The sequence below is a fragment of the Heliangelus exortis genome, chromosome 5, assembly GCF_036169615.1.
Source record: "Heliangelus exortis chromosome 5, bHelExo1.hap1, whole genome shotgun sequence".
NCBI classification, from domain to species: Eukaryota; Metazoa; Chordata; class Aves; order Apodiformes; family Trochilidae; genus Heliangelus; species Heliangelus exortis.
The window spans coordinates 15,599,133-15,621,386 of NC_092426.1; the positions used below are offsets into that span (position 1 = coordinate 15,599,133).

At 41.6% G+C, this 22,254-nt stretch overlaps 1 protein-coding gene across 4 annotated transcripts in view; it reads left to right on the top strand.

Annotated features, from left to right (window-relative positions):
* The window catches only part of ITPK1 (inositol-tetrakisphosphate 1-kinase), a 154,360-nt gene that overhangs the window by 69,513 nt on the left and 62,593 nt on the right, over positions 1-22,254 (top strand). For all 4 annotated transcript variants that reach the window (XM_071745732.1, XM_071745730.1, XM_071745731.1 and 1 more), the window contains one exon: positions 13,282-13,407. In XM_071745732.1, coding sequence (XP_071601833.1) covers positions 13,282-13,407 — 126 coding nt within the window. The remainder of the gene's footprint in view (positions 1-13,281; positions 13,408-22,254) is intronic.

Consider the following 22,254-nt stretch of genomic DNA (forward strand, 5'->3'; position numbering starts at 1 on the left):
GTCAAGGTGAAATGGAGGAGGAGTTTGGAATTACCCCAGTGCGATAGAGTGGAGTAGGAATAAATGAAGCATTTATAGACAAAGAGCAGTGGAGGGAGTTAGGAGGTTGTTGAGGCATCTTGGCAGGTATCTGAGTGATGGTCAACACCTTGAGATCAGAGCTCAGGGACAGGGCGCATGCAATCATGCTTTGAAAACTAGGCTGTCCCATGAGACTTAAGAGTTTATCTCGTTTTCTTTGTCATGAGCTTACAAGCTACACAGCTTTTTGCACTCCAGCTGTGTTTTTGTATTGTAACTATTTTCTCCTCTTCCCATCTTCGCCTGTTAAAATTAGTATGGCTACCAAGGATGGGATTTTGTGTCTGTGGAAGGCATGTGAACAATCTGTAGACTATTTTCTGAGGATGTTTTTACCTGTTGCTGTGACAGGAATTCTTGAGATTCTTGTAAACAGAGCTGAGTGAAGAATAAGAACTACTGTTTTAGCTGTTCTTTTTCTTGCTCACTTAATTACCACTGCATTAACTGTCTTCCCTGAATAGGAAGTAATTTTCCTGTTCACTTGAGCCTTTGAAACAGTAAAAGGGAAGAAAAAATTAGTAGTGGGAGGTGGGTAATGTAATTTTAAAGCCCCAAATGTCAGCTGGTAGACTTAGGAGGTAGCACATGAAACTATTAAACAATGAAAATTAAGTTCTGATCTAATTTCATGTCACTGATACATCTTAACAAGACAGGGTATCTGCAGGGTCCATGCAGAAATCCAGTGGTGTAGGCAGCAGGTGGCAGGACCTGCCGAGTAATGAGCTCAGTCGGTGCTCAGCTTCACCTGTGCCCAGTTAGGGCTGGCCCAAGTGCGCATGATCAAAGATCAAGGGCCAATAAAAGGTGGGGCTTGAGACTGGCAAGGGGCTCACTCTGAAGCAGGTTCGCAGCCGTGCTGGTTGGTGGCCAGTCCTCTACCGATCCTGTCCTCACTCTGAGCTTGCCATCGCCTGGAAGTTCTTCTCCTGCAACACAGTGGGGCCTTGGGTGTCTTGCCAAGGACAGAGCTACAGCTTCATTTTCCATCTGGTGAGGAAGGCTTATCAGTCAAGGAGGGTGAGGAAGGAGCCTAGGATTAGGGAGTGTGCCAGACTTGATTTACAGCTCTGGTGACAAAGTGCTTCTTTGCCTGCTTCTTCCTGAGAGATGTTTTTGATGTGTTTTTTTTTTTTAATCTTGCCCATATGCTGACCACTTTGTGCTGTTTATGATGGAAGTGGAATGTGAGTTCGAATAATTTGAAACCTGAGATTTTTCTGTTTGATCATCATTGCTGCACTTCCTGAGTCTCTTCATCTCCTAAAAGAATATTTAATTAACTCCTGGACCATACATGTTCCTGGGTAGCAGATTTCTTCTCACACTTATGGCATGAAATAAAGCAGTACTCAAATGGAGCAGCAGTGGCTTTTTTGTGCCACAAAGTGGTTAACACTCTTAAGAATCTGCATTAACTCAAGTGCTCCTATTCATAGTTTTTAAGGACCCATGCTCATGGGATTTAAGTGTGGAAGGCATTTTCTTGGCTCTTGAGCCTAGAACATAAATTTGGTTGAATTCTTAAGCATTTATTTTCATTCTGGGGTTATGTTTCTAGATACAGATATCCCAAACTGGGTGCAGCTGTTCCATGGGGGGGTCTCAGTAGTGCCTTCTATACTAGCTTGACTTTTACAAACCTCACCCAAAATACCCTATCCTGGTGAAAGTGATTTCATCTTTGTCACAGTTGTATTTCAGCTACCAAACTAGCATCCTTCTCTGAGCGTAGGGCAGATATTTTGGATCACAAGTGTAGCTACATTTTGTATTCAGTCATGTTGTCCTGTTTCTGATTTGCATGATACTTTTGTCTGGATAGTGGTGTCAGTTAGGCTTCTGTCTAATTTTTAAGATTTGTCAGTAATGTATTTACTCTCCTCAGACCACCAGTGAAGACACTAAATAAAATGGTCACAGGACTACTGCCCTAAGAGTTCCAGTAGCACATCTCTCTTGTTTGCCGCTGCTGCTTTTGGCATGCAAGCCAGTGTCACCTTCTCTTTTATTTAACTTTTTGTTCATCTTCTGCTGCTGCTGGTTCTTGTCTTTCTCCAGTGTACCCAGCTCCACGTTCCACTGAAATCTGAGGAATCTGCATGGGGTTGCCAGGTCCTGCACTTTGGCCACAACAACCCCATGCAGCGCTACAGGCTGGGCACAGAGTGGCTGAGAGCAGCCAGGCAGAAAGGGACCTGGGAGTCTGGATTGACAGGAAGCTGAACATGAGCCAGCAGTGTGCCCAGGTGGCCAAGAAGGCCAATGGCATCCTGGCCTGTATCAGTTACAGCGTGGCCAGCAGGTCCAAGGACATGATTCTGCCCCTGTACTCAGCGCTGGTGAAGCCACACGTCGAGTACTGTGTCCAGTTCAGGGCCCCTCAGTTCAGGAAGGAGATTGAGGTGCTGGAGCAGGTCCAAAGGAGGGCAACCAGGCTGGTGAAGGGACTCGAGCACAGATCCTATGAGGAGAGGCTGAGGGAGCTGGGGCTGTTCAGCCTGGAGAAGAGGAGGCTCAGAGGAGACCTCATCACTCTCTACAACTCCCTGAAAGGAGGTTGTAGCCAGGTGGGGGTTGGTCTCTTTTCCCAGGCAACCCTCAGCAAGACAAGAGGGCATGGTCTCAAGTTGTGCCAGGGGAGGTTTAGGTTGGACATTAGAAAGAATTTCTTTACTGAGAGGGTGATCAAGCATTGGAATGGGCTGCCCCTGGAGGTAGTGGATTCTCCATCCCTGGAGATATTTAAAAAGAGACTGAATGTGGCACTCAGTGCCATGGGCTGGTAACTGCAGCGGTAGTGGAACAAGGGTTGGACTTGACCTCAGAGGTCCCTTCCAACCCAGCCAACTCTATGATTCTATGAAACAGCTTCGCTGCATTCTCCTCATCAGTGGTCATAAATCCAGCTAGATGGGTTTGATCCATCTTTTGTAGATTCATTTCATGTTTTACTGACTTTTTAAAAATTATTATTTTATTTACTTCTGGAGATCTAACATAGCTTCAGATGTGCTGAATTGCTTGCACAGTACTAGCTCAGGTGAAGCATCAGTAGCTGTCATTTCTCGACTGCCTACTCTTTCCCTAATGTAGTTGCCTTTTTTTGATCTTTGGGAAGCACTACATGATGGATACAGTTACTCAGAACTGTTGTATCACTATCTTGTGATTTCCTATGGCATTTTTGGTTAATTGTATTTTGTTTTCTAGAGGTTGGTTATTTTGGATTTTTTAAAGTATCCAAATGTGGGAGAAAGGCAGCTTCCCCTCACCTCAGCACATTGAACTCTTCTGAGTCATTTGACATCCCTTGCCACTCCACTAGGCTCTTTCTGAGCAGATGTAATTCAGGTGTATTTCCTTGTATCTTAGCATATGAAAGTAAAGCAGGCTAGATGAATTTAAAACATAAAAGTATTTATTCGCTTCTGTCTGACTGCAAGAAGAAGCCTGAAATTACAGTGTGGTTATTGACTCCTTAAAGGGAGATTAAGTGAATCTCACTTTGACTTGGGGTTTTGACTGCTGGTATCCACTGGTACATCTGTACCCATCTTTGTTTACCAGCTTGCCTTGCTCCCACTCTCAGCATCATTATTCCATTGAAAACTGAAGCAAGGTGGCCCAGCCACCTTCTCCTGGATTCCCTTTCTGCTCCATTCTCCAATACCTTCTAGCAGTGCAGCACCTCTGAGGGTGGCCCATGATGGTTTTGATGTCGACCCATGCCCTTCTTCCTCAGTTTGAGAACACATTTTTGTTACAGTGTTCATTTCAGACCATTTCAAATACCTTTAATCCTTACAAGGAACAGTTTCATCATTTTGCCTCACTGGGAGCAGTGGTTTCCAGCTGAAGTAATGAAAGGCAACTTCTTTCTCCTATAAATAAAACTTGCTGGACCAGGATGGAAGAGAATGCCACAATCTCTTCTCTTTGTGGTCTCTGATTTCTGCTCATGCAGCACAGAGATATGATAAAGATCAGCCTAAGTGTGGCCTTCTCTTTGTGGCCTTCTCTGCTCTTGACCAGCCTTATCCATTTTTGTTTCTTCCTCAGGCCAGGTCTCCTCAAGCTTTTTGTTTCTTCCCTACTTTATTCCAGGGAACTTTTAATACAAGTTCTTTCTCCTTCTCTGTCCTTCATAGTTGCACAGACATTACTAGATACCCAGTGCCCATGAGTGACACTGTAAGAATGTTTGGATGAAGGAGGATCTTTTGTTAAGAGAGTGTTTCAGTTTTGTTTCTTTCAGAAGGGATCCTAATTAGCTAAGGCAGGGGGTGAATAAAGAAAGAAAATAAAAACTTTCTACCCTGACACCTATTGCTCTCTCCACATGTATTTGAACTGCCTAGTGCACAGTAAAGAACACAAATTCAGCAAAGCAATGAGTGGATTGAATTAAATGTACTTTGTGTGCTACCTGTATTTGCTTACAACTTGGCATCATCCAGTCTTCTGAGAAAGGGAAATGCACCTAGAATTCATCTCTCCTTGGGCTAGTAGCTAACAGAAGTCAAGAGGGTGCCAGCAGCCTGGATGTGCCACCCTGCTCACCACCTGGAAGCTTTGTTGAAGGTCATCTCTTGGGAAGTGCAGCTTTGCACACAGAACACGCACTGCTCTTGATGTTTGACAGGTGCTGCTGTAGAATTATCCTTAAGCTGAGCCTGAGCCAGGTTGTGCAAATGGAGATCGGGGCTTCCTCAGCCCTTAGGATAAAGGGTGGTAGCCAAGCTTTCTGGAGGATGTTTCTTGTATGTCAGTTTTTCTACTTACTAGTTAGTACCTTTGCAAAAAGGGAAGGAGCTTATGCAGTGCTTGTTTACATGGCTCCAAGATAAACTTTCAGAAGAACATGTTTTCTTCATCTTAACTTTCTCTGTATCCAATAGTTATTACTGCCCACAAAGTATTTCTATTACTGTCAGACCTTGATATTTTAAATGTTTGTATAATGTTATAATTAAGCACTGCAGGCTTCCAAGAAGTAAAGTGCACCCCTCTTGCCCCCTTCCCCTTGTTTACTCTGGCTGCACTGCCTGTAGTACTTCAGTATTTTGGTACTCTGGGTTAATGTTCTCCATGGATGACTTCTAAATTCCACTCTTCCTTTAATGTCTGCTCTTCTACAAAATTGTCTGAGCTGTCGGTCCAATAACAGCGCTAGAGCCACTTCGCTCAAATGAACACTAGAAGTCTTCCTTCTAAAGTCTTTAGTCTTTCTGGATCTGTTGTCCATTCCAAAGCTTCAAGTTCAAGAAGTGAGAGAGAAATTCTGTGAACCACTTTGTAATTTTCCCAAACCTTTCACTACCAGAATTACTTATATAGTGTTTTAATCTAATAAACATGAACACTACCTTGCTGACTTAAAGTAAGGCAGTCAGCAGCAAGGTCATGCCAACTGCTTGTGCTTCTGGATTCTTGTTTTTCTGTAAATTGCTTTCCTTATTTGGAGCACTAATCCTCCCATGTCACACATTTTCTTTTCAACTTTTCTCCTCTACTAATCTCTGGATTTGTTCTGCTGACCTTCCTAATCCACGGCAGCACTGGTGACCTCAGGAGACACTTGGCAAGAGGCTTTTTCGGATTTGAGTAACATTGATTATTCCTCCTGCAGTGCTGGAAAATCAGCAATTGCCTTTCCAGACCATCCCTGAACATGACTGAATGGCCTGACCACTTCCCTACCAAAACCTGCTCACTGCGGTTCAGCAGTGAGTGTGTCCCACAAGCTCTTTAATATTGTGCTGAGAAACAGCTGTTCCTGCAACTTTAGAAGTTCTGGAAAGAACATTCTGCAACTGCCAAAATATTGTACAGGAGATAAGCCAAGCCAAGTTATAGTTCAATTTCTAGAATTGTGGGTGGTTTCTTTGTTTGGGTGGTTTTGTTTCTTTGCATTGGGTTGCAAGATAAAAACAACATAGCAATGAAATTCCAGTCCTGGGTAAAAAAATCTCTACTGAAAAGAAAGCTGTAGCTGTGAAGAGCTTTGTCCATAACCCAAAGATGGGATTTCTTGTTTTGATTTTAAAGAAGGGAAGGGCAAAATGTGGTGCCAGCAGGAGGTGATGCTCAGAGGAGGTTTATATGCCAGGATCAAGGGGAGGAGGGAGAAGAGAAGGGCAGTAAGAGAAATTTGGGAAACTGAGATGCAGTAACATGTCCCAGCACTGTTCTGCACACTGAGTAGGAGTCGCGATTCACTGTCTGTCACTGTTACTGCACAGGGGAGAGCGGTGCTGGCTCAGTGTCTGCTGCTGTGGGAGGGTGCAGAGGGGACTGTGGGGATGTGATGGTCACCCAGCTCCTGGGGGACTGCATGACAAGCCTCTAATGTGCAAAGTTTCTTTGGTTTATGTAATAGTTAGGGAACTGATCCCTATATGGTATCTGCATATATTAGTATATGTATGAGATTCCTTTTACCTCATTTTATCTAGAATACAACTAGAAGTGAGAACTTCACAGGCATTTATTTCAGAGATCATACCTCACTTCCAGGGGAGCAGCAACGTGTGACTCCTGAAAATGTGCAAAGTGCTAACACATACTCTCTGGCAACCTGTGCCAAACAGAGTGCAAAGTAATCTGCTCTGGCACCAGTGCAAGAAAACATAAGAAACCATCTGTTAAATTTAGAATCTTCTCCTCTGGTATTGAGTTTTCAGTATCTGAGAAAATGGGAACCCAGAAGGGCTTTATAGTTTATGCTGCATTGCTCCTCACCTTCAGGCATATCTTGCTGTTTGCCATGTCACTGGCATCTGAGATTTTGAGTGACTTGTCCCAGCATGGCACTTACTTTCCTTTTCCTTTGATGGTTCTCTTAAAACTAAGGTGGGCAGAACAACAAATATAACCTGTAGAGTTAACATCCTGCAGTGGTAGAAAGGTAAGCTCTTTGGTTGGTTTTCAGTTTCCTTGATTCCGAGAAGACTAGCAAAATGGTAGGGCATTTTCAAGTTACATTTCCTTCCTGCTTGGGAAAGAGTTCCCCGCCGACTGGGCTGTTACCAATGCTGTGGTGATTTTTGCTCTTATCAGCATGAGGGGAGAGCAGGAGAGCCCATGGGGGAAGTTCTCCTCACCATGGCGGATTTCCTTTCTCAGATTGCTGCTGCTACAGGATGTGCAAGTTAATTCGGCACCGTGGAATGGGGCTGTGGAGAGAGAAAATAGGGCTTCTTGTTGAACTTTTTGCACTTTCTTTACAGCCTTTGATGATCAAGTCCATGTTTGTCCTTTGCAGTGGGGTGGAGCTGGTGTTCCTGTTGCCCAGAGCGGTTTATGTTCTCCCTCAGTATTGTTTGGCCCCATTATCAGCAGCAGCAAGGGCTGACTTGTTGCACCTGCTGTGCATGGGGACAGCTGAGGTAATTGTCTTGCTTGGCCTGAGAGATGAGGAGGAGCTCTCTTAAGTATCTGAATGTTCCAGTATTTCATGTGAATATGTGAATATTTTAGGAGCTATGGAGAGCCTTTATATCAGTGAAAAATACCTGGTTTTCATCTACCAGGTCACACAGTGTCTTTCCTCATGACGTGCTGGTGCATGCTTGTCACTGTCTGTGGGCTTTGGCATGGAGTCTCTCGAGTTTTGTACTTGCAAAGACCTGACAGAGTTTGCGGGGGTGTTGTCCTGGTGGAGGGACAGGACTGAACTGGGCCTGCAGGATTTTGTTCAGGAAAGGACAATGTACTGGTTTTGTTTGGTTCTGTGGTTTACCTGAAGAGCAGGCAGACAGACTTCTGTGCTGCTCTGTTCTGTTGGTATGTGAGAGTGGATCTTGTGTATGGGTGGACATGCACAACCATTTTCCTGATTTCTGCTCCACTTCCTTTCAGACACAAGCACCTTCTCTTCTGGAATTAATCCTATCCTGTGTTGGCAAAACATTGGATCTGGCACCATTGATTTTTGCCGCTTCCCTTCCCTCTCCAGAGTACTTAAGATATTTTTAAGAGGCTTTCATCTCTTGAGCTTTTTGTGGAGGCAACAGTATCCACCAGTAAATCAGCTGTCAAGAATTCAGCTTCTTGAAGGCCGTGCTTTCCAACTCAAAGCTCATGGCTTTTTTTCTTTATGACTTGCTCAGTACTGATGGACAGCAAAGGCAAACACTGGGTCTGGGGTTGAGGGAAGGAGGTGAGACTTTAAAGTCTTTGTTTTACAAACCTCTTTATATGAATACATGTGATGAAGATACAGGTTAGAAAATAGTCCCAGGAGAGGGACGATGAAGACAAATAAACTGAAGGTCTGTGTGTTGTGGAGTTTAACTAGCTGAGCTACAATTCAAATCAACCCCACATGTTTTGGTGTCAGTGCAGCCTTAACTGAGTATCCAAGTAGCCGGGTATGATAGATTTGTTTAGAAAGTTCTGGATTACAGCCTCAGAAGTTGGGGAACAGAGATGTTGAGTCAGGATGGTGCTTGGTGTCTGGTTCACTGGGAAGAAAAGAGTTTAATTGCCACAAAAAGACTTTTGGATTGCAACTTGTGATAATGTAAATGGATTCTTTCCCTTTTGTGGTATTTTATTAAGCTTTATAGCTCTCCAGATAATAAAGTCTGATGATTTGATGGCATCTGCCTAGTGAAGAGGCTCAGAACAAACCTGTCATCTCTGATGATTTTCTCATTATTTTCATTCAGCTCCTCTGGGTGAAAGTTCAATGAGCCTTTTCCACTTGCAGTCAGATGTACTGCTGGGGAGGGACACACACTCCTACTCTCTTGTTCCTGGGTAGTGCATCAAATAGGAATAAATACAGCAAGAGCTTAGTATGGCATCCTGGCAAGTGGAGTTACCTGATTGGAAACTGTTTAAGCAATAGATTTATGAGGTTTTGGCGGGTTTTTTTAAGTGAAAATATTTTAGGAGAAAAGTGAGGCTAAATAGAAATGGAGAGAGATGTGTTGTAAATTCCTCTGGGGCATAGCAGTGGACAGATTTGTCTTCAGGTCAGAGAGAACAGTTGGTATTAAGATTTCATTTCATGTGAATGTAATTCAAAAGCTGTTTCTGAATAAGAGTTTTTAAAAAATACCAATGCTCAGCCAGATTCTGAAATACAGTTGATTATAGAATGAACTGGAAACACTGAATAAAACAAAAAATAAAAAGCTATATTTAATCATTTAGATAAATTATACTTCTTTTTGCTAAATCCAGCATTTGCGGTTGTTTGAGTATTGTGTGTCTGGGTTTTTTGTTTGGTTGTTTTCTTTTTTTGTTTTTTCTTGTTGGTTTTTTTTCTGTTTTTTTTTTTTTTTTTCCTGAGTGAACAAATCCAAATTTTTTTCACATGAACATAGCTTTATTTTTAAACACAGCTTCCAGCAATGCATGCGTGTGGGATTGCAGTTGGGACCAGTGGAGAGCCATGGCTCTTTGCCAGGCGCTTGCCTTGTCCCTGCAATATAGATGGATTGCCAGTGTTCTGGAGAAAAACAACCCCAAAACTTTAAACAAATTATGCTTAATGGAAATAAACTTTTTTTGCCCCCCTGTGTAATGATTTGGGTAATGTGCCAGCTGTGTGTTTCTGGAGGACAGAGGAAGGGGGAAGGGGAGAGGAGGGCAGAGATGGAGCTCTCTGCTTGTGACTCGCTCTCCAGTGGATGCTCTGGGAAGCCTATGGAGGGGTCCTATGACTTTTACAAGCTTGAAGCATTTTTTAGCTGCCATCCAGTCTTTCTATTAGAAGGTGAGCAGGTTAGATACAGACAGCTGTGGTAGGGGCATTTATCTAGCACTTGTTTTCTTCCATATATGGGTTTGTAAGACCTGGAAAAGCATATGTCTTGTTTCTGTGTGCAGCTTCTGTACACTGTCTTCCATATCACTCACCTGAGTTTTGCTGGGTTTTGATAGGAAGTGACAATAATGTCACTTACCAACAAAACCTGCTTGGTTGGGATTTTTTTTAAATATAAAAAAGAGCAAGCACAGTAGTCTGTAGCCTGCTTCATAGAAGGAAAGGCACCATAGCTGCATGTCTCTGCTTTTTTTGAGCTGGTGCTGATAAATCTTTTCTCTCACTTCTGTTGCCATGGTGTTAGTTCTGAGTAAAAACAAACCTTTGGGTGATTATGTCAAATTCAAAGATCATTTGGAGAGAGAGATGCTGAAAGAGAAGGGAAGTAGGAGGGCTCAAATTCCAGCTGATGACAAACAATGAATCAGTGTTTGTCTCAGCAGAGGGTCATCAGAAATTTTGGACTCTACTTTTACTGACTTCTGCTTGGGTCTGATACTCCACTTGCAAAGGCTCCTTTTTCCCTGCTTCAGATGATTTAAAAAAAAAAAAGTTTTCTTCTACTTTTGCTTATTTTTCTTGTTAGTATAGAAAGGGAAGGTGGATCACTTCCAAATTCCACACAGCCCAGGAATATTTGCCTTCCACAGCATGGCCCAGAACACAGAGAACTTATTCTTGCAAACAGTCTGATCCTCCAATCCACAAAATACTGGATCAAACTTCGAAGGTTTGTGTGGTTGAAATGTACCTGCTGTCCCTGTTGAGCCAATTGAAGTGGTCATTGAACTTCCTACCAAAGGAGCTGCTTTAGCATGCTGCCAATTCTAGCGTTACTTTCTTGGGAAGCAGAGCACTGTTATGGGGACTTGGGGGGGTGGGGGAGAGTCAAGCAGGGGGACCCTTTTTAAACACTTTCCGATATGCAAAGGCGGTGCATTTGATTTCATTCTCAAAACACACCAGTTGCTTTTAGCTGGAACAACTGTTGTGAAGAATTATCTTGCCCAGATGTCCTATGCTTCTGGAAAACACTGCTGAAAATGCCTGTATGTGTCTTCAAGGCTTATTTCTATTCTTGGGTCAAGGCTGAAAGGGAGGACTGTTTTCTTATTTTCTGAATGTTTCTGTGCAGATTGAGCTGCAAGTGCAGGAAGAATGTAGAGGAGTAACCAATCTCAAATACTTATTTGCTCCTCACTGTTTTTCAAATGAAGTCCTGAAAATGGATTAATTCACGTTTTTGTACCTTGGCAACTGGGAACTTTCTGATCTAGTTAAATGGACCCTTTGTTTTGCTGTTTCCATCCAGATGTGATAGATGAAAAAGAAAAACAAGAGAAGAAGTCAGGAAAAGCAGTGTGGTCATCTAACACTTCTTTTAAAGATCTTTACTGTTACTTTACTTTTTCTAGAACCTTCTGTGAGCTGCCTCACCCAGATACAATTTACCTATCCCTGAGCACCCACATCAAATTTGTCTTGTTTGGTTTTCCCATTGCGTAATCTTTGTTTGTAGAGAATCTGCTGCTCACCTGTGCACAGTACCTGTTAGTCTTCTCAGAAGATAAATGCACGGAATTTCCAGTTGTATTAGATTCTACTTAAGTATGGCAAAGATAGCACTGGAGCCTCAACTTAAACATGTTAGTAGGAGCACACAGCAATGGGCAAGCAGAGGTGGTCTCTGATGGGAGGAACTTGTAATTTTTCTGGGTTTTTTGTGCCACAGGTAACTTAGTTATTCTGCTCAAGTAAGCCTGCACAAGGAAAGCAGCTACATGGATGAGTTAGATTAGCAACTAGCAAAGCATTCCAGGGCTGCTACATCTCTGCTGGTTTAATTTTAGTGGTGTGTGAACCCCAGCCATTCTGTTTTATCATTAAAGCCTTCCTTAAGACACCCATTAACTCAAAGCAGGGCCATTACTGTAGATTGGGAAGTTTTATTAAGACAAAACTCAAGCTAACAAGACAGTGAAAACCAGGCTCCTGTCAAAACAGAGCATCAGAAAACATCATCAGCCTCTTCTGCCCAGCTCTCCTCTCCCTCTTGTCCCCCACCCCCTTGTCTCCCAGAGTTGAATAAAAGAGCAGCAGTGGAAAGGAGCATGCTTGTAGCAGTAACATCAGATGTTAACTTTAATTCAGTGAGCACACATCTGTCTTCCATTTCAAAGATGTTCCCTGTTTGGAGTGTACAAGGTTAAGTTGCCACTGATACAGTAGATCTTGCAGCTGGTTGAAGAGCAGTGGTTGATAACGTGGCAGTTTTTGTGCTGTGGGCAGCCCAGTGTGTTGGATAGAACAATAGTCAGTTCTGGAACTTATACTGTGCAAATGTTCAGATCTGGTAGGTAGCTTCATGGGGTCAGTAACTTTGGTAGGGACTTTTGGGGAATCTGCCTTGATCATCTTGATCAAGACAGTCTCACCATTAAATTCAGGCTAAATTGCTTATGACTTTGTCCAGTCAGATCTTGCAGACCTTGAAGGATGGGGATCTTTCAGCCTCTGTGGGACTCTGTGCTGCAATTATACTGTCCTTGTGGGGGATGTTTTTTTCTTGGTTTGGTTGGAATCTCAGTAGTTTTGGTTTATATTCTGATAAATCTAAGCCTTCACAATGACATTGGCCCGTTCTCTTAGTACCCTTACATGCATTCCTTCAGGTACAGTAGCCTTCTTTGCGTTAAGATTTCCCTGGGAGATCTCTAACTCAATCCTTTTCCAGTACAGGAAACTGCTCCTTGAACCCTGGCTTGGTACTGGGGACCCAGCCCTGTGACACATCACCACCACTCTCATGCCTTCCCAAGCTGTCTTGGGCAGAGATTCTGCACACTTCACCCAAAATCTTTCCCCCTTATCCAGATGACTGCAATAGTCTGCTGGTGGGAGTGATCCTGGGACCTGCATTCCTCCTTACAAGCTAAATAGCTGTCCCTGAAGCAGATCGATTTGCAAAGATCCTGTGTCACTTGCTTTTGTATTACCTGTATGAGTGTCCTGGGTGCTCTTTTTTGCAGTCCCAAAGGGTGAAGGGCTCCGCAGGTTTTCCTTTTAGTGGTGGTGATAATCTTTTTTGGCTCATGCCTTTTGCCAAGTATGTGTGAATACTGGGAAAGAGAGCTGAAGAAGGAAATGCTGGCTTGGGGTGGAGAAGCCTGGGAAGGTGGTTGGATCAGTGGTGCTTGCCAGTGACTTTTTTGTGGAATTAGTCCTACACTGTTGGGAAATAGATGTCTTGAGTAAAGTTTTCTGACATTCAGTGAAATGTAAATTCCCAGCTATTTGTGTAACATACCAAAATAAAGAAATGCCTTCTCTGTGGCAGCCACACCTTCGATGGTAGCAAGGGCAAGAACCTCTAATCCTTCACATATTAATAAAAGGTTTTGCTCTTGTCTCTTCAGCTTGACCTCACCAAACCCATTGAAGATCAGGGTCCTTTGGATGTGATCATACATAAACTGACAGATGTCATCCTTGAAGCAGACCAGAATGACAGCCAGTCACTGGAGTTGGTTCACAGGTTCCAGGTAAGTGGTTCTTTCACAGTCTTCCTGCATTTCAAGCAGGAGGATGGACTTGGTGCAGCAAACTCAGTCTGATTTTTGTGTAGCTGGTAGGGTTGGATGAAAAGAGCTTCCTGGCACACTGCTGCCCTGCTACTGACAGCCCAGCAAAAATAGTTTAGCCAGTTTAAAATGGGCTTGCACTTTTGGACAGGTATTATGTTGTACTGGTAAGGTTAGTGGGAACTGGTTTCCCACCAAATGTTGTCCTGACAGAATTTCAAGAGCATGAATGCTATTTTCAAAGAGGAATAGGTGTTTGCAGAGTCCTTAAATGCATCTCTCCACTACAGAAGCCACTAAATTAGTTTGGCCTAGTTCTGTCTAGTATTCTGAGTTCCTGGAATGCTATTGTCTGTAACATCAAGGTTACTGTGAGTGATTGTCCTCTAGTGCTGAGAATCCTCTCTGGTTTTTTTTTCCCTCAAGCATACATTGAAGGTCAGAAATACACAGGACATAATGGCACAGAGAACTGTTTTCCCAAGAAATTCCCATGTTGTTTGAATGCCAATGAAAATGATAAAGCAACATCTCTTACCATTTCAAAAGGTGTTGTTTCTGGTGCCTATCTTTTTTTCAAAGATACATTCTTTTGTTTCAAAGAGAAGCAAAACTAAAAAGTATTTTCAGAACTTCATGGAATATGCTTATGTCAGATGGAAAACCAGCTCAAAGAAATTCTGCAATTTTGACAGTTTGGTTTCTTGGGAAATGGTATCATCTTTGCTCTGGTTATGTTTTACAACTAGTAATGCATAAATGTTTTATTTAATGGAGTCAGTATTCTCTTTCCTCTGGTTACGAAGCTTTTCTACTCCCTTTCACCTGTGTATTACTCAAACACACACTTGTGGGTCTGGCCCTCTGGCACTAGTTCTCTGAAGAGTACATGACTTCATCACTAAGTAGTGCAGGCATCCACTTCCCACAGTATCAGAGGCTTGTGCATGGCTGAAGAAGCATGAGGAGAGATGGACTTCTGGGGCTTTCTGCTCACAGTTGTTCCCTGTTTCAAATGTTAACCAGTTTGTTTTCACAATATACATGTCCTATCGATGGGAAAAGCTGATGACCAAAGAGGCAAAAGGGCACATTGCAGCTGATTAAGACTCATGAGATTCCTCATTTCCAATTCTTTTGTTGTTTCATGCACTCCTGAAGGCCAGGTTTAGTGAGACACAGAGCTCTGTGTAGTACTGTCACACCTCCTGTGTTCCCTGGAGAACATGCTGGTAGGGAACCTGTTCAAGCAGCTGTAGAACAGTTGGTGTGCAGGAGCATGGTTAATATGTAAAACACTTCCCTTTTTTCCTGAGGAAGATTTCTTTAATGAAGATGGAATATTTTTTATGAGAACTCCAGCTTGACTGCGTTTCATAGCTTAAAAGTCACAAGATGGTACTTTCTCAAGTACCAAAGTGAAATCTGGAGGCAACAGCAGTAAGTGTAGGAAATGCATTTTCCTACAGCTGCATTTAATTACCAAGGTGAAATTTGGTATGAAGAAAAGTAGAACACTTTGCAGCTGGAGCCTGAGCTTTGGGTGAAGACTTAGTGGGCTGCCCTCATGTCTGTTGGCAGCTGCTGCGCTGCTGGAAGACTGGTAGTAAAATAACCTGCTATAGCTAATTTCCTTACCCTCATTTCTTAAAGTAATCCTAATATGGTACCTTGACATTATTCTGTGTAACTTTGTTACTGTATAAATAACACAGGCCATTACTTTTGTATAAGTTAAATATTGAAGCTTTGTTTTAAAGGATATTTAAATTAGAAAATCTCAGTGAAAATACAGTTTTTATCTAATGAGTTTGTGAGACAGATTCTGAGGTTGTTGGGAGAGATGTGGTTTATATGGATATATTGTGGATATTTATCCATAATTACAGATCAATATCCATTTATACTTTACCTCATGATCTTGCTTTTTATGTTTTGTTTTGGGTTTTTTATAGCACTTGAAAGAGAATAACATCACTTGAATAAGATGCAGTGACCTAGAATCATCCTCTTACAAAAAAAAGCCCCATCAAAACCGCTACAAACCAAAAAAAGCCCTTCGACCCCAAATCTCCCCTGAAATACCACTGATCTTACCAGATGTATTTTATTTCAAATTCTAATATCAAATTTAGCAATATTTTTAACCTCAGAGAATTTGAAGTGAAACTACTGATTTAAACTTTTAGAAATTATAGTTTGTGTTTAACAGTTAATATAGCATAAAAGTAAAAAATGTATGTGGGGATGTAGTTCCCATTTTCTAGGCTTTTGTCAGGAGCAAGGTATTTTATACAGTGCAGCCTGGATTTTTTTCAGAAATAAGGTATAATTCATTGTCACTGCAAAATTGTCTACTGCCAAGATCTCAAATTTCCAGATTTTTTTTAATCAAAGTGTTCATGGTGGCAGGGGCAGGAATAGGACACCATATGCAAAAACTTTGCAAAACTTGTAGAAATTGTACATTTCTGCCACACTTGTTGAATCTGTTTGCTACTGTCATGCATGATAACATAGATTTTACCACCTGGACTTTTTGGTCATACTCTTTTTTTTCTAACACTTCCATTCTGCCAGGTCCTCACCAGGTGCTGTTTATTCACCTTAGAGGCTGAGCCCAATCTGCATGCTTAGGGCTGTCTCCATGCTCCTCCAGAGCTGATGGTGGTTGGGGTGGAAGCTGAAGGGCTCTTTTTAGTGTAAATGTCAATGGCTGTAAGGAGCCTGTTGGCTGTTGTGAAGCCACATCAATGAGAAACCCAGGTACACTCCCATGAGGCTTTTATCCTGAGAACAGCAGTCCACTCTCCTGGAGGAAGTTTCTAGAGATACATCAGAAAAGGCTCTGCAGACCCCTTATTTACAGGGATATTCTTATTGGGACAGGATTATAACTTTTGTTAGTGCTGGCAAATCTCACATGAGCTGCTTCATTTCAGAGCAGCTGAGAAATAGTTGTACTCAAATCCTGCCTGTGGTGGTGTGTGGCATGGGACCCCTCTGGCTCTGTGCCTGTCAGCAGCTGTCACCTAATAGTGGATGAGCCTCCTTGTTCCTGTTCCTCCTTGTTCCAGGCTCACCTGTCAGCTTGTGCCCTTGGCCAAAGTCTGGAGGCAGTGCACTGTGTCTCAGTTTCACTGCAATTGCTCTTTTCCAGGGTGTGTACTGAGATATTCCCATGTCTCCCAGGCTGGTTAACTCCTGTGTTAAAACTGTGGGACAACTTGCTGCAAACAGTTTTAAATCGTAGCCTTAATAAAAGCTAACCAAACTCACATTGCCCTCAAATCCTACTGTACCTATTTGAGTATGGGCTTCTATGCAAGTTCAACTGTTTAGCCTTGCCTCTCCTGTCCATCCCATTACAAATAGGAAATCAAGAGTATCACCATATTCAAGGTGGCATTCAAGGAAGCTGCATAATAGCATCCCTGTGCTGTTATTTCTTAGAACTGTGCTACAGCTCTTTGTATCGTGGCAATCACTGAGCTTTCTTTTTAATGGTCTCTTGATGGAAACCAGTAAGAAGCTTACCCTTAAGATTTGGGGCAAACAAATCTTACTGCTTTCTGAGTTTCCTGACCCAGCTCTTCTCTCACATTCTGCCAAGTTCATATGTTCTAACACTACCTCCTGACTCTCCTGTGCCTGAGTTTTTTGTTGGCAGTGTGGTCTTAATCTCATACAGCATAAACAGTAATAGGTGAACTATTGGGTCATTGATTTGGGCTGGGGATATACTTCTTGTGATATTCTAACTTGTGTGGAGAGGTGAGTACAGTCTTTGATCCCACAGGGTCATGGAGAGTACCAACAGAGATAATTAATACAGCATGTCAGATTCTTTCTGTAAGATTTGCATAGTGACAAATTGATTTAAATACCCACAGAGCAGAAGAGCACTCAGTCTGTCTGTTGCCTTCTGAGAATAATGGAGAATGCAGGGAGGAAATAAGTTGGGCTGAAACAGTATTGAGTTATAGTAGAGTGACAGAGAAACATAAATAACTGTAATCCAGAGATAGAGAATAGGTTGAAATTCTCTTACCATTGCTGCTATTTTGTTGCTGAAGAACACTTGACATCTTTCTGTGCCACAGTTTACCACCACCCTTTCATAATCTGGTCTCTTATTTCTTAATGATGGACTTCCTGATTGTCTTGTAAATATCAGCATTCATGCAAAAATATATGGTGGTTCTTGCAAAGCTAATCTGTAACAGGCTGATAGGGAGTTGAAACATTTTAAAATTCTGATATTACTGGAAATTTGGACTGTATGTCAAATGTTTTAGAAAGCAAAGATATTGTTCACACACTTAGGACACATGCTACATGTAAGTCAGCACCTTTTAATTGTTGGTATATCTGTTAATCAATAAGCAAGTGTGTAATTAGAAAATCTCTCTCTATAGTAATGCAAGCTCCAAATATATATATATTGTATATATATATTATATATATTTATATTTATATAATTAATATATAATTATATATTTATATAATTTATATTTATATATTATATATATTGTATTATTCTGGAGGTACTGAAAACTATGAGAAACGAAATATTCTCTTGAAAAAACAAATCCTAAGAAACCATTTGTATGAAGTGTGTGAGGTTGTGTTGATAGTTTGGGTTTGTTTTTTTTTTTTGGGGGGGGGGGTGGTTTATGGGGTTTGTTTTGTTTTGTTTTTTTTTTTTAAACTAACATGAAGAAGCAACTTTAAAAATGCAAAGTAATGACCTTGCAAGAGAGCTACTCGTGTGTGATGCTTGATAAGCATTGTAGTATTTCTGGCACCTACACACAAGTGAAAATAGTGTAGTTTCCTTGCTGTTCATTAAATTGACAGAAAAAGTTCTGATGATCTTAACAAGACCAAACAGTGCAAAATTCATGACACTGATTTCCCTGCTACTGAATGTAAATGTAACAGCAAGATGATACCTGGCCCCAGTCTTTCTGTTGGCTCCATAAAGCAGTCTTCCAGGAAGCCAAGAGCAAGGAATCCTTGACCACAGGATGAGGAATGGTCTATCAGGCTATACTTAACATGTTTGTAAGAAGCAGAGTCCTTGACCATCTTATCTGCAGCAGCTGAGGAGGAAACTGGGTTCACATTTACGTGATTCTGTGTGCTGGCTTTCTGGAGTCTGTGATGAGCTGTTGTGTGGTCAGCTGGAGAGTGCTACTAAACTAGGAAGCCTCTTAGCATTTTGTCTTTCTGTCTTGCTTTTTAATGACTGTTCTCAATTGACTTTTAAAAAATAATCCTTACAGGAGACTCTGAAAATGGCAAGGAGGAAGTGCCTGTTCCCAGTGGGCTTTTTAGCTGCAGAAGACATTTAGGATTGAACTATCTGAGGTCTTTTTGTGGTCTGGATTGCAGTTTCTCAGGAGAGCAGTGGTTAAAACTGCTGTCCACTTGATTGAAAATGAGTAATGAGTGCCTGGTGAACTCATCCAAAGCTGAAATGAAGACTGCACGTGGCACCTAGTGTTCTGCATGAAGTGAAAGTAGATACATCTTTGCTTCGTAAGACACTTGGATCCTTATTTTGGGGTGGTGATTTGTACTCATGGTGATCAGTCTCCCTTCCTACCCACTGTAATGCTGCACTGAACATGGCTAATTTGTTGTCTAGTAAAAGACTGGTACAGACCTTGGTGATTCCTTCTTGACCAGAGGAACATGGAGAGAAGTCAGGTAGGAAGAGGCATAGTCCCCAAGGGTCCCTTTCACTTGCTGATGCTTCAGTTCCTGCCTTGTCAGTAAGAAAGAGAATCAAACTACCCCAGTTCCCGCCTTCTAGACAAAGGTTATTTCTTTGAAAAGTGAGTATGTCTTGGCTTGTGTGAGACATTGACTGGGAAATCTTTGTTATGCTCTGATTAGAGCAAAATACTCTGAGCCACTGCCTGTCATAGCTGTAAAGGGGCTTGAGTAGCTTCAGTCATTGCAGCTTCATACTAGTCTGTTCCGTTCCAAATGGTGGCATCAGGTCATCGAAATCAATAGGGTTATTAATTTGTCTTTCAGAGCTTTTTCTGAAGAGGTTCTCTTTGCATTAGCTTTCTTAAAAGATAAATCAGTGACAGGTTTTATGCACAGACTTCTGCTACCAAGTTGATGAAAATTCAGTGTTCCCTCCCCCCTGCTTTCTGCTTGTTGACTCTCCCACTCTGAAGCTGTCCTGGAAGGGCTCTTCTATTCTTGATTCAGAGGCTTCCTTGGAAGGATTGGGACTGGGAGGAAGGAGGATTAGGGAGATATTTTGGAAGGAAAGGATTGCCTTTTCTTGGAAGGGGAGAAGTTCATTGATCTTGTTGCAATGATTGTTTTCTTCCAAAGTCTCAGCTGCAAGAAGGTGGTTTAGGTATGAATTTATAGAGATTGTATCAGTGGATTTTTTTTTATTGTTTGTTTTTTTAAAGATCCTAGCCTCTTCTATTCCTGGCTTTCAGCTTTGTACCCTGAAGATATATACACATTTCAAATTCTTTTCACATGCTCTATTGAGAAAAGGCAAGTGAAAAATCAAAGGAAACAATTGAATCTTCATAATGTTTTTCTTATGGGGAGGACAGAGTGAGAGGCTGAGTTAAAATGATTTGTTGGCATCTGAATTTGCAGGCCAAAAGCTGTGGTTTTCCCATTTGAAAAAATAATTCCATTTTACATTTATTGGAAGAGCTTTATAAGGAGGTAAAATTAACTAAAAAATCTGTCATTCTAGTGCTAACTGGTAGGATGGTTTCCTGTGGGCAGGTGTTTGGTGGACTTTTGAAGGCAAAACAGTGAAGCTGAGTACTCAAAGTTGCTTTGAGATGTGCAGTGAATAGAAGTATAACTGAGGAGATCTGTCCCCACTTCCCCTCATCCTTCCCAGCCACTGCAGGAAGACAATTTTGAGATGAGTTTTCAAGATCCAGTTTGCCTACACCTTTCTTTTTGGAAAGAGGTGTACATGAAAAAAAACTGTCCCTGCCCAAGACAGCCAAAGGGAACTTACAAGTCTGAACCTGATACAAACTCTTCAGACAAGCCGGTGACTGTCTTTACATTGGTTTCCCCCTTAGAAAGTGTTGGTCTTCTGTTACAAGCAGTCATTTTCATGTGTCTGTACGTGGCAAAACACAAATCCAAGTGCTGTCATTCTTTCATTTGCTAACTTTTTTTTCTTTAATATGGAATAAATTAAAATATTATAGAAGTTTTATTACTTGGTAATAAAGTCATTGCATTCAGTGAGTCTCTCTTAGACTCAAATAACCTAAGATTTGCAGTAGATAATGTATCAACTTTCTGTTGAAAAAGGAAAAATAATAATAGCTGGCTTCCTTTTGGAGTAAAATGACAACTCTATTCTCATCTATACATAGGCTTTTCAAGAAAAGGTTGAGTTTTTCAAAAAATATCTCTGTGTTATATCGAAGTATTCAATAAGGAACATTAAATACTTGGTCTCCCTTTGATTTCAAGTTTCATTGCTGATCTTTTGCCAGTAACAGGACTGGTACAGAGCATGACTGAATGCCAAGGCTGGAATACAAACAAAGGAGGATCTGCTAAAAGTCCTTGTTTCTTCTTGTTTGCTTTTATTATGTCAAAGATTAGAAACAGGAAAGCATAGACATTGTCTGGGTCAAGCTGAACTGCAGCCCAAGGACAGAATCCTTTCAAAATATTGTTGGGAAGCCCAAATATCCTCAAGAATGTTGCCTGGGTTGTTGGAGTCTGCTGTTGGATACCAGTAAATCCACCAAAGGAGTGTGCAGTGCTGTAATGTTGGATGTCCAGGGAAGATTTGATCAATCAAAGTTGAAATATTGTGCTGTACTGAAAGTATCTCTTGGCATCAGTATTTCTCTTTTCCTTCTGCAAGTGCTCCATTTTCAAGCTCTCCTGCTTTCAAAATTCTCAGTGAGAAGCCCTTCACATTCATCTAGATCTGTATTTCTGATAGTGGAGCCATTCCATGCTTTGGGAAGGGTGCTGCTACTTAGGCTACATCAAGAGTTTCCCAACCTGTTAAATGATCTTCACTGTTTTATATTCAGTAAAATGTGATGCCTGAGTGTGCAGCAGTTCCTAGTAAAGAATCAAAATTTTATGAAAGATTTTATATTGGTTACCATAATTGTTCCTGTGAAGCTAACATAGTTGATTTTGCTTAATGTAATTTATTTATTTCAAGTATTTTGTGTGCATGTGCATAGATAAATGGAACTCCTTCCTTTGCATGTGCTGGTCACGTCCGTGTGGGAGATGTGGGACACTGGGAAGGTGTTGGCAGCATACATGCCCAAGGGGGGGAGGCTGAATTATTTGCTTGGGGGATCCTGGTGCAACTTGATGGTTTTTTGAATGCAAAGTTCATGTTTTCTGATGGAAATTCATGCCATACAAGTGTGACAGGAAGTGCAGAGTTAAATGAACTTGGATATTTTTTGATGCTCCTGTCCCTTAAACATGTTCAGCAGTTAACCACTAGCTGTGTTCAAATAGAGATGCCCTAGACAAATACACTGACCTTGTTCTGCACTGACAGACTCCTCTGCTTCAAATGGGAGGCCGCTTCTGGATTCAGGAAAAATATCTGTAGGTTGTCCCCACATTAGCTCTAGGAAATGCTTCCCCATTCGTTTGCCCTCCATCTGTCTGACTGCCTAGACCTGTAAATGGAGAAGAGCTGAAGAATAGTAACTGAAATAGGTTTGATGCTGAGAAATTTCCTTGTTTTATAAAGAATGCTCATGTTCAGGCTCTGTAAAGGGGCTGTTGCCTTACACAGTGCAG